The sequence below is a fragment of the Sesamum indicum genome, linkage group LG2, assembly GCF_000512975.1.
Source record: "Sesamum indicum cultivar Zhongzhi No. 13 linkage group LG2, S_indicum_v1.0, whole genome shotgun sequence".
NCBI classification, from domain to species: Eukaryota; Viridiplantae; Streptophyta; class Magnoliopsida; order Lamiales; family Pedaliaceae; genus Sesamum; species Sesamum indicum.
In genome coordinates this window covers 6,628,834-6,641,638 of record NC_026146.1, presented here as the reverse complement: position 1 = coordinate 6,641,638, position 12,805 = coordinate 6,628,834, and the positions used below count along the sequence as shown (strand labels likewise).

The window sequence follows — 12,805 nt, the reverse complement described above, 5'->3', positions numbered from 1 at the left end:
TGATTACTTTTATGTTTCGAGTACGATATCTCGACATTTGTATATCCAATAAGTCTAAAACTTTACCAAACATATTTTTCTGTAAGTTTGATCATCTCTAACGATTTTATCTGAATTTTGATGGCCCGATTAACCCATGCTATTTAACAATGTAAGATGATAGTTATATCAATGTTATACTAAAATTTATAAATATATAAATTTTGCAAATTGTGAACATATATTAATTTCAACTATATCTATGTAAAAATTTTATGATTCGATTTCATGATTTAAAATAATAATAATAATAATAATAAAATAGCCATAATAATAATAATAATAAAATAGCCATAATAATAATAACAATAATAGTAATAATAATAATAATATAATAATAGTAATAATAAGAATACAAAAAATAAAAAACGCACATCTCTTTCTCTCTCTTGTCATTGTTTCTTCTTCCTTTTTCTTTCTCTCTTTCTCCTCTCTCCTCTCTCATTTCTTCCCCAAACCCCTCTTAGAACCCTAGCCCCAAACTCGCGGCAACAAGGACGGCAAGTCGGCAACGAGGACGGCGAAGAGTACGGCTTTCAGGTAATCCTTCTTTCTCTGTTGCTTTTTACTTATTCTTCTTTTTCTTGGGTTTGGGTGTGTTTTTAGCATCTTGTTTAATTCTTTAATTCTTGTATAATCGGATTCAGGGGCACATTCAGGGGCACTATGATTTGTTTAATTCTTGTTGTTGGATTCCTTCTTCTCCATTGTTTCCCTCACTGTACCACATATAAATCTGAAAAATTTGTTTAGAGTTGAGATTGAGTTGTTGAATGTTGAGTTGTAGTGTTATGGACACTTGGAGCTCATCGGCTCGAGTTCGAGCTCGAGCTCGAGTGTTGCCACCCCTACTTCTACACATGCCTAAAACCCTAATTTAACCGTATTTGGCTATTTCTTTCTTTTGATCTCAGTAGGGGAAATTACTCAAAATTGAAGGGACGGAGGTGATGGGAGAAGTAAAGCAGTCAATTGAAGTCACGAATGGAGGAAAGAAGAGAAGAGTAGGGAAAAATAAGGGGAAAATGGCGAAAAAAAAGCAAAGAATGATGCCTCAAGGTGCTGAGAACAGGATGAAAGTTGATAAAAGAATGAGGAAATTGTTTCAGAAAAGGGCGAGGGAATACAATTCAGACGAAGAAGGAGAATATGAGCAGCTTCAGCAGTCTGCCCTTTCAACTGGGGTTGCCAAGTTCAAGAAGAGTGACGATGAATTTGAAGGTGGATTTTCGGACAATAGTGAGGAAGAGAACCAAAGGATTGAGGAGTACGAGGTTTCGGAAGATGAAGATGGTGGAATTCAGCCCGGTATTACAAAGTTTACGGAGGGAATAAAGGCTTTTAAATTGGCTTTTAAGAAAGTTGTTAAGAAGAGTGGTGGTGATGAAGAAGTACTGGTAAGCAGAAATTTCTGTTTGTCTGCAAGAATTGGTCTCTGAAATCGTTTTTTTTTTCCTTTTTTCCGCTGGTTTGGAAAGAAATTGTCATTACCAAGTTTGACGTGTTTGCAGGGCCCTGTATTGTCTGCCCACAAAAAACTATTAGCCGAGAAGCTTGCTGAAGAAGAAGAAGAAAAGAAAGTCAAGGGGGAGGCAAAGAAAGAGAAGCACTTGGTATTGGACTTTTTGGCTTAATTGCTAATGCTGTTCCACTTCTTCTCTTCCCAATTGCTTTTTCTTATTTTTATTTTATGGCTATTTTTTATGAAAAGATAGGAGAGAAAGGGCATGTGAAGCCTGAAAACTATTTGGATGCCCACGAAAAATTTCTACTATCAGTGGCCACCAAAGGAGGTATACATTGTTTAGTTGGCTGTAGTTGTGCTCTGAGTTCAATTTACACCCTATGTTTGAGAGACTAATAATGGTTCTTGTCCTGCCCATGTGTAATGTTCAATGAACAGTGGTCAAGTTGTTCAATGCTGTAAGTTGCTCTGCCTACTTTGCATCAGTACCTGCATTTCCATTACTTGCTGTCTTCTGTACTTTCTTTGTTCTCTGCTATAAACAGTTTGCCATGTCTTGAAACTACTCTTCATTTCATACAGGTAAATAAAGCCCAGACAGCTCAGAAAGGTTTAAATCCATCAAGATCAAAAGATGAGAAAGGTATGCCAGTAGAATTATGTTTCCCATTTCAAACTTCTGCAGTATGTTTGGTTCTTGTGATTCCCTACTCGGTTTACTTAGATTTATAAGAAGCTATTTATTCAAATTAGTTTGTTAAAATTTCCAGAAGTTTTCAACAAACATATATTTGCTGCTTAACATCCTAAAAATGTTAACTTTGAGTGTCTGCTGTATAGGTTTCACTTGGCCATCAATAAAACTTAATGTCTTGTTGAGTTTTTAGTCTTGTACGCCGGACTATTAAGACCAGATACAATCAGGCTTAATGATGTTACACTCAGACCAGTCCATATTTTTCCGTTTGCCTCCCCTTAATTTTGCTCAATGTTTTTTATGAGCTTTGGGTTCATATTGGTTTGGCTGTCATTCGGAAAAGCCTAGAGAGAAAAGAAAATATGTGATGATCTCGGATGCGGAAATTGGAGTAACCAGTGAATATGTGGAAGCATTCTTTTAATAGATACCATGGTTTGTGAAAAAATAAACCGAAAAAGCAAAAGAAGGGAGAAGGATTTATACATATTGTTGCGTATTTGTTAAAATACTTGATTTTACTAGAAGCCTCTATGAAATTAGGAAATAGGAGACAGCCAATTGTACAAAGAAAGGGGATTTTAAGATAATATTGCTAAATGTGAAGTGTGGATGGTGGATAGGAAGCCATCCCAGCAAGTCCCCTTTTTTTTCTTGGAATGTATAGGCGGCCTTACGATGTACTTTCTTTGAAGCTTTTGACCCTATGTTATGCATTATCGTTACAAAATGGTAATTTTCTATGCTGATGTAATATTTTTGCACTGTCTTCATATTTATGCTTAAGGAAACCCTATACTATATATAAGGAGGTCATAGTAGTGAAATAAACATAACTTTTGCTACTTTTTTGGGGTTGAATATCAACTTTGATTATTTGTAATTAATAAGGGACTCTACTTGATATAACAATATTAGAAAATCTCTTCATAATTGTTGTTCAAAAACACTTTGATGCTTTAGGATCTGTTTTTATATAAAGATTGATTATGATTGCTTTCATTGAGAATGCCATAAATTTGTTTCCATGTGATGATATATGTAGTTAAGTTACCTGTGTGTGCTATTAAAACAAACTACTGAAGGAACTTGATGGATTGTGTTTTGACATTTTCTACATTTATCATGATAGTTTTGAATTGTGATTGACCTTGTCCAATTGTCGACCTTCCTAACAAATATGGTTTTTCTAGTAATTAAGAAGCGTACGAAGGAAGCCTTCTTCTCAGAGCTTGGAAAGACATCATCTCAATCTGCTGGGACTGGGACTGTTGTTAAGGTTCTCTTTCTTTCTCTCCATTTATGAGTTCGTTTGTGTGATTAACCAATTTGTGGTAGGATAATGAAGTTAGCTTTTGTGGCCAAATTTATTGTGCTTCGGCAGGTGGGCACCTCTAATGGTTCTGTGGATGGTGAAACTCCTGCATGGGCCCCTCTGCGTGATAATTACATGCTCACAAACCCCAAGTTGAAAGATTGGGATAAGATGCAGGTAAAGTTTCTTGGCTAATCACAATAATAACCAAAAGCTTCAAAATGGACTCTGAAGTCCTTGAAGTTCCAAGTAATTATTTAGCGCCTAAATGTCATGGTCAGTTGTGCTTTATGGATTTCTGCCTATAGATGGACAAACATGAAATGCCCATGGACTTAAATGTTGGCTTTTTAAATAGATTATTGCAACCAAAAAGAAAATAAAGAAATGTAGCAAAGCAGTCCTTATTTTTCTATGGCAGACTGTTAATCACGTTAACTCTTGCAGTACTTTTTGTTTTTTCTTAATGGCAAACAGGTAAGTCTTAACTTTTCAACTACCCCTTTTCCTTTTTATGCTTTTAAATATAGAAGGAAGGTCTAGACCCATTCTATCATTTCTTCACGATGCGTATTGTAATTTTTGAAGAAATATCTATGTGCCTGAGCCACCATTATTGAATGGTTTACTAAATGCATTCTAGTATTCACTAAGGAGGTGATTGGTATGGAGGAATCATTTTGGGGTGGGAATAGAATAAAACCTATGAGTGGAATAAAGTTAGGACAAGAATTATATGAATTGGTATGCCAAACGATTAAGAAAAGCCATATCTTGAGAACGAAATATAATCTAATTAAACAATAAACATATAACATCACAATGAAAACATCCAAATGCATAAATACAAGAAATTTGTAGCAAGATAAACCGAATATTCCAATAGTTCATATTATAATTGATATGCATGGTATATAATCCCAATTTACGGTGTTTTAAAAAACTTTTTAAATAATACAAAAAATCTTTAATATTATAATATTATTATGCATGGTGCAAGCTAAATTTTCAAACATGCACTAGGGACAATGCATGGTTTTTCAACATGCATTGCGCCATCAATATGAGGAATCACATTGTTCCCCAAATTCTCTGAGCGGTTCTCTATCTTTTTATTTTTTAATGCAAAATCGATGTTTCGATATCGGTGTTTTGCCTAAAAATTGGAACTTTTTCGAATGAAACCATTTCAGTGATTTTTTGGTTTTGATTTTGGCATTATTTAAATAATTTCCCAGAGTTTGATGCCTCTTTTGTTGTGTTCCTCGTAGACGGTATCATGATTGTGGATAGAGCTCGACAATTTTATCAAGTAATTAGAGTATGGTTGGGTGAATATTTGGTTATAGGTCTATGGTGTCTGAGGCACAAGGACGGAATAAAAGAACATTTCTGTAAAAAAGAGAGAATGTAACTTCAGCTAACGACGTGATGATGTTTTACCAACAAACTTTTCTGCTTCCATGGTTTATTTTTCTCCTTTTTCCAGTGTGAAAACTTTTCGTTTGTGTGCTTTCCAGGATGCGGATGATGCGGATGATTTTGGTAGGCCATCAGATACAGATTCTTCATCGGATGATGATTAATGTCATTGCCCTTTAGATAACTTAAATTTGTTTTACTCATAGGGGGTAATGGCCAAGTTAAAATATTGGTTGGAAGGAGGAACTTAGAGAGACAATACCGAGCTATGGAATGATCAATTTTCAACAGTTGGGAATGAAGAATAATCAAAAGCCATGCTCGCCGAGGACTGTCATCTGATGATCCCAAATCCAGATTTAAGATTACAAAAATGTTGCAGCATTCCAAGCTGGATGACAACATAATCTTCTTAACAATGTAGGGCCTGATCCATTTTAGATCTATGTGATACGGTCACATACACTGTTGTGTGGTAAAAGTTATAGAATATCTTGATTCTCTATAGAGTGGCCATGGAGTTTTTAAGCTTTGATTTCTTGTTTTATAATATCAAAATCTGCAAGTTTGGTGAAATCACCTGATGATAGCTTCTTTCCTCTGGGAAATCATGCTCCACCACACTTCTTGAATGTCTGCAGGAGAAGCATTGGGCAAATGTTCTTTTGCAAAATATAGACCTTACTCCTGGTTTTAGTTCATCAAATGTTAAAGAGACTAGTCAAAAAGTGGCCAATATATTCATCCTTCTGGGACACTGCTGCTGTCTTATAGTGCATAATGTAATATCTAATGATGCTCGAGTCTTCAACAGGTAGTTAATCTTTGCCATCTCACCATGTTTGGCCGTCCAGTTAGAGGTTCCAAGGAAGAAACAGAAATATATTTGGATATGAAGAACACTTATCATACTTAAAGCTGGAGATGGTGAGAGCGGTGGTTGCACCCTCAAAGAAGGCTGGCCATGTAAGCTTTTACACCAAAAAGGTCTCTTTTCCTCGTAAACATTAACATTCCACACTAGCTGTTAAAACTCCAGTCATAATTCCATCTCTCTTTCCATTATGGATATGCAACTGAAACTTTCTTGGGCCAGTAGAGGAAATCAGCATGTTTCGTCTTGATTTATGTGTTCATGGCAATATAACCCTCCAAACAATCTATAACTGGAAGGTGTCGTCCATAGAGGATCTCCAACTTAGTATTGCTCCCTCATATCTCCAAATGAAGGGCAAAACACTGTACTCAGCAGTGGGCTTAATGGATCATAATCGTGGGCATCACCAGCTTCGACAAATCGTCCCTTCACACGCTTCCTTACATCAGTTCTTGCCTTGCGTTCTGACATATTATCCATATGGAAAGAGAATGCCAAAAGAAGGATCGATGAAAACTTTATTCCAGGAAAAAGGAGGGAATAGTGTCACATGAGCATGTTTGCATTTGCTAATGCCCCTAAACAATTGTATGACATCATTACATACTAAAGTGTTAGCTACAAATAGTTTCCATTGGAATAAACCATTATAAGTGAATGATTAAGTTAACAATTCAAAGATATATGTATATATAGATATATTTATCGAATATGTATGATTAAGGTGAAAAGATGTGGGAAAAAGGGTGAAAGTGGGAAGTTGATTTCAGTTGGAAGCAACACAAAATAAGCATGTTTTCAGTTTTCAAAGAAAGCGAGGGCGCCAACAAACGGAGCATTAATGTAAGTAGCAGGCTCAGACTGCTGATAGTTATTCCTGTCATCCGCGAAGCCATCTCTGTTATCCGGACCACCTACAACTGCTCCGACAAGAACGTTGGGGTTAGGCGAGGCCGAGTAAAGGTACTGGAACCCGTCGCCGCAGCTAATGCGGGCAGGGTGCGCGCGCAACGACGGCAAAGAGGAACCCCTGTGGTGAACGTGCTGCGGGTACTTCTGCCCGAATCCCACCATGTACGACGTCTTCGCAGGATTGTCTCCTAGTATGTAGTCCACCTGTTTCTTTGCCAGGGCGACCAGTTTGTCCGATGTGATGGTTGAAGTCCCGCATGAAGCTAAGCCGCCTTCGTGTGATCGCAGGTACTTGGCGTACGCCAGCAGAAGGAAGGTTGACGTTGTTACGTACTGCAGATTGCTTTCACTACCTTTGTACAACAGCCCCCCTGCGCACAACACACTTTCCCTTGATCAGCTTAATCCTACTCGATTTTCTATTTTAAATTTTATTACATCTTCCGTTCCATTTAATACGTATAATCCACTTGTTATAAATTCTTTTTTTTGATGACGTGTATAATATATTCAAATAGAATATTCAATTTATTTTTCAACTTTAATTGAAAAAGGACGCAGTTGATACTTTAGTCAAGATAAAGAACTGAGGAATCCGAGGGTCACCAGAAGATATGTGATTTTCCATTGTTGTTAATTATTATGGTTAAAAGTAAAAATCATGACAAATACTAATTAACAATGACTGTGCAATGGCTATTAGCCGTTATGTTTTCAAACGGTAACAAAATATTTGCTATAGCTAATAAGTTTCGGGATTTTAGTTATGGGAAGGTTGTCATATATATATCATTGAACAATTATGAGCACATTGAAATTGTAGGACTCTGATGCCTGAAAACAGAGGAAGGCTTCCCACCTGGAGTATACTGAGCCTGGAAACTAGGAGATCCTGGAATTAGAGAGCATATGTAATTGTCTGAATGCGCTTTGTACAACTGAAACTCTTGAATGTTCTTCTCCAAGAATCCCTGATCAGCGGAACAGACAGCATAAGACAAAAAAGATGTGATTAAGGATATATGTTCTTTACCTAAAACAGAAACATGATTTTGATACTATGGAGAAGTAGTTATAAGACCTGGGAGAGCAACACTTTGGTTCCGGCACGTTTATCGTCCCAACTGAAGGAATAATCATCTTCGTCTGCTCCGAGTGTCTGCCCGTTCGACTGGATGTAAGCCATGTAGGAGTTGTTTCCCGAAGCTCTGTGAAGCCAAGACGCCCCCCACAAAAGCTCGTCCTGAATCCAGAGCGTACGTTATCGTACGAGGATTAATAATCGGAAGTACTCGAAGAACATATGTACTTGTAATTAAGAAAATGTGGTACTGAATGGTCTGATTTTCTTACATGGTATCCAGAGTAGGAGCAGTAAAATGGACACACAACTGAACCAAGAGAGTCACTGTATGCGCCTCTGTACCTGTCTGCAAAATCGAACACCTGCAAAATGATTCTAGTTAAATGATTGGTTGTGGGGTGATGATGTGGCAACTGATCAAATTTAGATTGACTTCCCGACAAGCTCAGAAATTTTTTGTTCGGACCAGGTTTGGTCGAACCAAACCAATCACAGAGCAAGTGTGTCGCACTTGTAATATGATTGATCACTTTTTCTAAACTGTATGCCAATCACACGACAAGTGTATTGCACTTGCTATATAATTAGTTTAGATTTAGTCGAGTTGGGTTCGGACTAGAATCTCCCCATACAAGAGTACACAAAGCGAAATTAAGGGAAGCAGCATGGGGAATTACAATAAAACCCTTCAAGTATGTGATTAAAATTAACTTTATTGCAACCGGAGGCATGGGCTAAAACGTCAATCTCCCACACCTGCCGATTCAAGCAGAGGCCATAAGCCCCTTCATTTGTAACTGAACGGGAACTTTTTGCAAAGATAAAAGAAGAGAAGAGCTTGTGCTCGAGCTCGAGCGCAAAATCTTTCACTTGAGGTACAATGTACAGTTAGCATAACATTGCAATGAGTTTCTTTATACCTCCATTGCGGTTTTAAGCAACTTTTGTGAGTACGAAGGATCGGAATCCTTGAAAACGATGGAACCGGCTGCCAAAGCAGCAGCCGTTTCTGCTGCTACATCTGATCCGGGGTTTTGGGGAGAAACTTTGTACACGCTGCGGGCTGTGTCCATGTCCTCCGGTCTTTCCCAACAGCGATGATCGTTGTTCGGGTCACCCACCTGTTGCATACATGAAACTCAGCAACATGTGAGTCGACATTCTAGTCATAACACAAAACTACTTTTTACAACGTGAGACTTCGTTAGCATTGTAGTAACGTTGTTTTGTGCTCACTTGGATGTACAAGGTGCCCGGGGTGGCTGTGGCTGCTTTTAGTAGATAATCCGTCCCCCAACGCACGGCATCCTTAGCGTTCTCGAGCTGATTTCTCATCGAGCTGCCAAATTCAATGACGCTCCATGCAAGAAGTGTGGTGGTGAAAGCCATTGGCAAGCCGAACTTAACGTTGTCCCCCGCATCATAGTAGCCTCCTACGAGGTCAACCTGAACGAATTTTTTCCCAGCGTTACAAGACGTGATTAAAGTTTGCTATAAACAATGAGTGACACATCGTTTTTATTACATGATAACCGGACCCATCGGACAGGCCAGAATCAGCCCTCCACTTGAGACGTTGGGTCGGTGGCAATCTCCCGGACCGCTGTCCCTCGAAGAAGAGGATTGATTTCTCTAGCGCATTGGCGTAATCTTGGGGAGTGAATGCAGAGCAAGACAGAATGATCAAGAAAAGAGTTAGACAAAAAATGTCATGACGAAGATTAGTGAACATATTTGCAAACTTGTAGGTAAGAATATGTTTTCTATGTAAAACCCTGGGAAGCGACAGCTTTGTACTTAGAGAAGGGTGATTGGAAGGGGTGAGAATTGAAGTTGATTTTGTGTGGATCTGTGAGATGGGGTGCATGGCATGCACTTTATATAGAAGAGGACAGTTGGAGAGTTCGTTAGTAGTTGAGTGTGTGTGTGTGTGTGTGTTTGAGTGAGAGAGAGAAAGAGATGAAAGTCGTTTTATTTCAGTCACGGGATCAACTGCGCCAAATCGGACATCATGTTGATTGTAAGGGAAAGAAACAAAAGCCATTGCATGTCCTAACGGTGGAAAGAACAAATTTATTTAAGACATGGACCTAATAAAGACAACAGCATTGAAAGCTACACCAAATAGTAATTAGGTGATTGCCATATAGGCATAAACTCACTTCTTTTGAAAAAAAGTATTCGATAATTATAAAAAAATTGTAGTTTTAATCCTGTAAGTACGAGGGCCGGAAATTTCAGTATTACGGACAAAATTATCAAATTTTGCTAAAATGACTAGAAAAGTGCACAGATATGCAGGCCGGCAGCTCAACTTAGTGGAATTTTCCGGCAATTTTACAAATCCTAGCCATTTTAATTTTCAATGTATGAATCTTTTGAAATTACATGACAAAATTGTCAAATTTTACAAAAAGCTAAAAATTATCCCTTATGATCTCACTAGCTCTCCACTGATCGCTTTCGACCCCACTTTTCTAATTTAAGCACAGGAAGGCCTTAACTGGGGTTACCCAACAAGCCTAATGAGTGTTCTGTTCTCAGGATCCACTCGTAGGAAGCTCAAAGAGGGATTCAGCGACCCGATTTCAAGGTACCAAATTCAACGACCCGTCCCAAATTGTGCGACCTGCATCACCTTATACTTATAGGATTAAAACTGCAATTTGTTCTAAAAATTATTCATGCACCTAAAGCACTGAACGTAGTATGAATTTAATTATGACAATGGTTGTGAGAGTGTGAAATTGAAGTAGAGTAGTAATGGTAGCTCTCCAGAATGTAATGAAGCAGCCAAAAGAGTTGAAGAAACTCTGCCGTAACTACTATTGTTGTGCATGGATGCAGTAATAAGAGAGAAATTGCGGTGGAAAAACTGCCCTAATTTCTCTAAAACGACGCCGTGATTTTCGTTAAAATAGCACAGTGCTGGACTGAGGTTTCAAGTTTGAGATATATGTATATCTAATCTAGAGAAATTTGTAGTCTAATCATCGATTCAGTTGCATATATATAGTAAATTACAACGACCTCCTCTCAAGTTTGACAAAATTACGAATACCCTTTGAAAAAATTACCAATACACTTTCTGATTTTAACGGTCGTCTAAAAACTAGTCCAAATCGTTAGGTTTCCATCTATTTTTGTGGTGAACTGATTAAAATGCCCTTATGGATTAAAAATTATAATTTTTATTTTATTTTTTAATTTTTTTGAGTTTTTATGGACTAAGTGGATAATATTTTTATAATTTTTAAAAAAAATTCATCTACCCTTTCGATTTTTGTTATAAATTTTTAATTTTTTTTTAAAAAAAATACAGTAAGGGTAAAGTTGACAATTTCATACCTCTATCCAAGGATTACATAATTTCATAAACATCAAGAGAATATTTGTAAATTTTTTCAAATAACGAGGAAGTATTCATAATTATATATGACAAATTCAGTCAAGATCATTGTAATTTATCCTATGTATATATAATGTCCGAAAAATTTTAATTTGGAATATTGGAGTTTGTTTGGATCAAAATTACTTACATAAGGAGTGAAATAACAAATCATGTGACTAATATACGGTAAAAAAGTTAATCAATTATAGATTAAGTGTTATTTACTATATAATTCATGAAATTTGTGGAAAAAAAAAATTCGAGCAAATGTTCTGAGTATTTGCAAAGCGCTAAAATATTAAATATTAAATGATTCTAATTCTGTAACAAAATAAGTTTTCAGATGTATCAAAATCAGATAAAATAATAAGTTTTGGGTTCGAAATTTACTACCACCGATTTATAAAATAAAAAGAAAAAAAAAAGGGTTTCACATGTAGAGTTGCATGTGTAGGATCACTACAAGAAATGACTCACTAAAAAAAATGCAATAGTTAGTCATGTCTAATTCTATGGTTAAAAATAAAAGGGAAAAGTATTATTTTAGTCCGCTAAGTATGCCTAATTTTAATTTTAGTTCGATAACTATGTTCATTTTTGTTTAGGTCTAGTAACTTATGAAGTTGCTTACTTTTAATCCTCTGGCAGATTTTCGGACAATTTTACCCCTATGAGTGCGTGCATATGGATTAAAAATGCCTTTCAAAAGTTGCATAGGGATAAAATTATCCAAAAATATGCCAGAGGACTAAAAGTAAGCAATTTCGTAAGTTACTGGATCTAAACAAAAATGGACATAGTTATCGGACTAAAATTAAAATTAAGCATATTTAGCGGACTAAAATAATACTTTTTTCAAAATAAAATAATTGTAATGGTCATTGACCACAACTACACAACGGTTGTTGGCCTGGTATCTGCAAGGGCAACTAAAATATTTATCATAGTTAAAAGTCATGTCAAATATTTTTACTATGGCTCTTAGCCATGGTAAATAATTTATTCTTGGTAGAAAATCTACGTTTTTGCATCGATTTGATTTAACCGTGGTCAATAAATACTATTTACCATGACTTTACATTGCTATTAAAATTATAGCCAATAGTAATTTTTTTTTAGTGACTCAATAAGTACGAAAAATTTGATACTAAAATCAGTATCGATATAATTAGCTTGTTTTTTTCTTCGCTAATTTGCATTACTTAATACAAAAATTTACACGCCAATGAACTCAACAACCGATTGTTCAAATATTTCGATGCTAAATTCATTTACAAGTAAATTTTTTGTAGCAAATAATGTAGATCAACAACAAATTTAACAATAATTTTTCTTGCTAATTATTTCGACGATAATAATTTTTTTATATAGTTATTGATTGAACAATTTTTTTAATAATGACCGTATATTAAAATATTAAATATTAAATATTGATCCGGGTCGAATTATTCGATCTCCTGAGACGGTCTCACCGCTGTTCGACTAACTCTTCCGGAACAGGTTTTGGATCCCCTGAGAATAAAACAAGAACCGTGAGCTCGTCGGGTATGTCCCCGACAATGACCCTCCGACGCTCAAGTTAGGTTGATCGAGAGAAATGTAT

At 36.4% G+C, this 12,805-nt stretch overlaps 2 protein-coding genes across 2 annotated transcripts; one reads left to right on the top strand and one right to left on the bottom strand.

Moving 5' to 3' along the window:
* On the top strand, positions 421–5,483 carry LOC105155504 (RRP15-like protein). The gene is made up of 10 exons (XM_011071382.2): positions 421–579; positions 957–1,436; positions 1,551–1,652; positions 1,751–1,832; positions 1,943–1,962; positions 2,087–2,147; positions 3,395–3,480; positions 3,586–3,693; positions 5,037–5,061; positions 5,145–5,483. The coding sequence occupies exons 2-10, from the start codon at positions 990–992 to the stop codon at positions 5,213–5,215; spliced, it is 1,002 nt and encodes a 333-aa protein (XP_011069684.1). The 5' UTR covers positions 421–579; positions 957–989; the 3' UTR covers positions 5,216–5,483.
* Positions 6,131–9,696, bottom strand: LOC105155503 (endoglucanase 1). The gene is made up of 7 exons (XM_011071381.2): positions 9,337–9,696; positions 9,048–9,257; positions 8,732–8,932; positions 8,081–8,173; positions 7,809–7,970; positions 7,587–7,698; positions 6,131–7,098 (listed from the first exon to the last, which is right to left on the bottom strand). The coding sequence occupies exons 1-7, from the start codon at positions 9,676–9,678 to the stop codon at positions 6,614–6,616; spliced, it is 1,605 nt and encodes a 534-aa protein (XP_011069683.2). The 5' UTR covers positions 9,679–9,696; the 3' UTR covers positions 6,131–6,613.

Coding starts and splice junctions, on each gene's coding strand:
- LOC105155504 (XM_011071382.2), top strand. CDS start 990: ATGGGAGAAGTAAAGCAGTCAATTGAAGTCACGAATGGAGGAAAGAAG. Junction 1,653..1,750: donor CAAAGAAAGAGAAGCACTTG/GTATTGGACTTT, acceptor TTTTATGAAAAG/ATAGGAGAGAAAGGGCATGT. Junction 1,833..1,942: donor ATCAGTGGCCACCAAAGGAG/GTATACATTGTT, acceptor TTCAATGAACAG/TGGTCAAGTTGTTCAATGCT.
- LOC105155503 (XM_011071381.2), bottom strand. CDS start 9,678: ATGCACCCCATCTCACAGATCCACACAAAATCAACTTCAATTCTCACC. Junction 8,174..8,731: donor TGCTTAAAACCGCAATGGAG/GTATAAAGAAAC, acceptor ATCATTTTGCAG/GTGTTCGATTTTGCAGACAG. Junction 7,099..7,586: donor CCAGGCTCAGTATACTCCAG/GTGGGAAGCCTT, acceptor TGTTGTGCGCAG/GGGGGCTGTTGTACAAAGGT.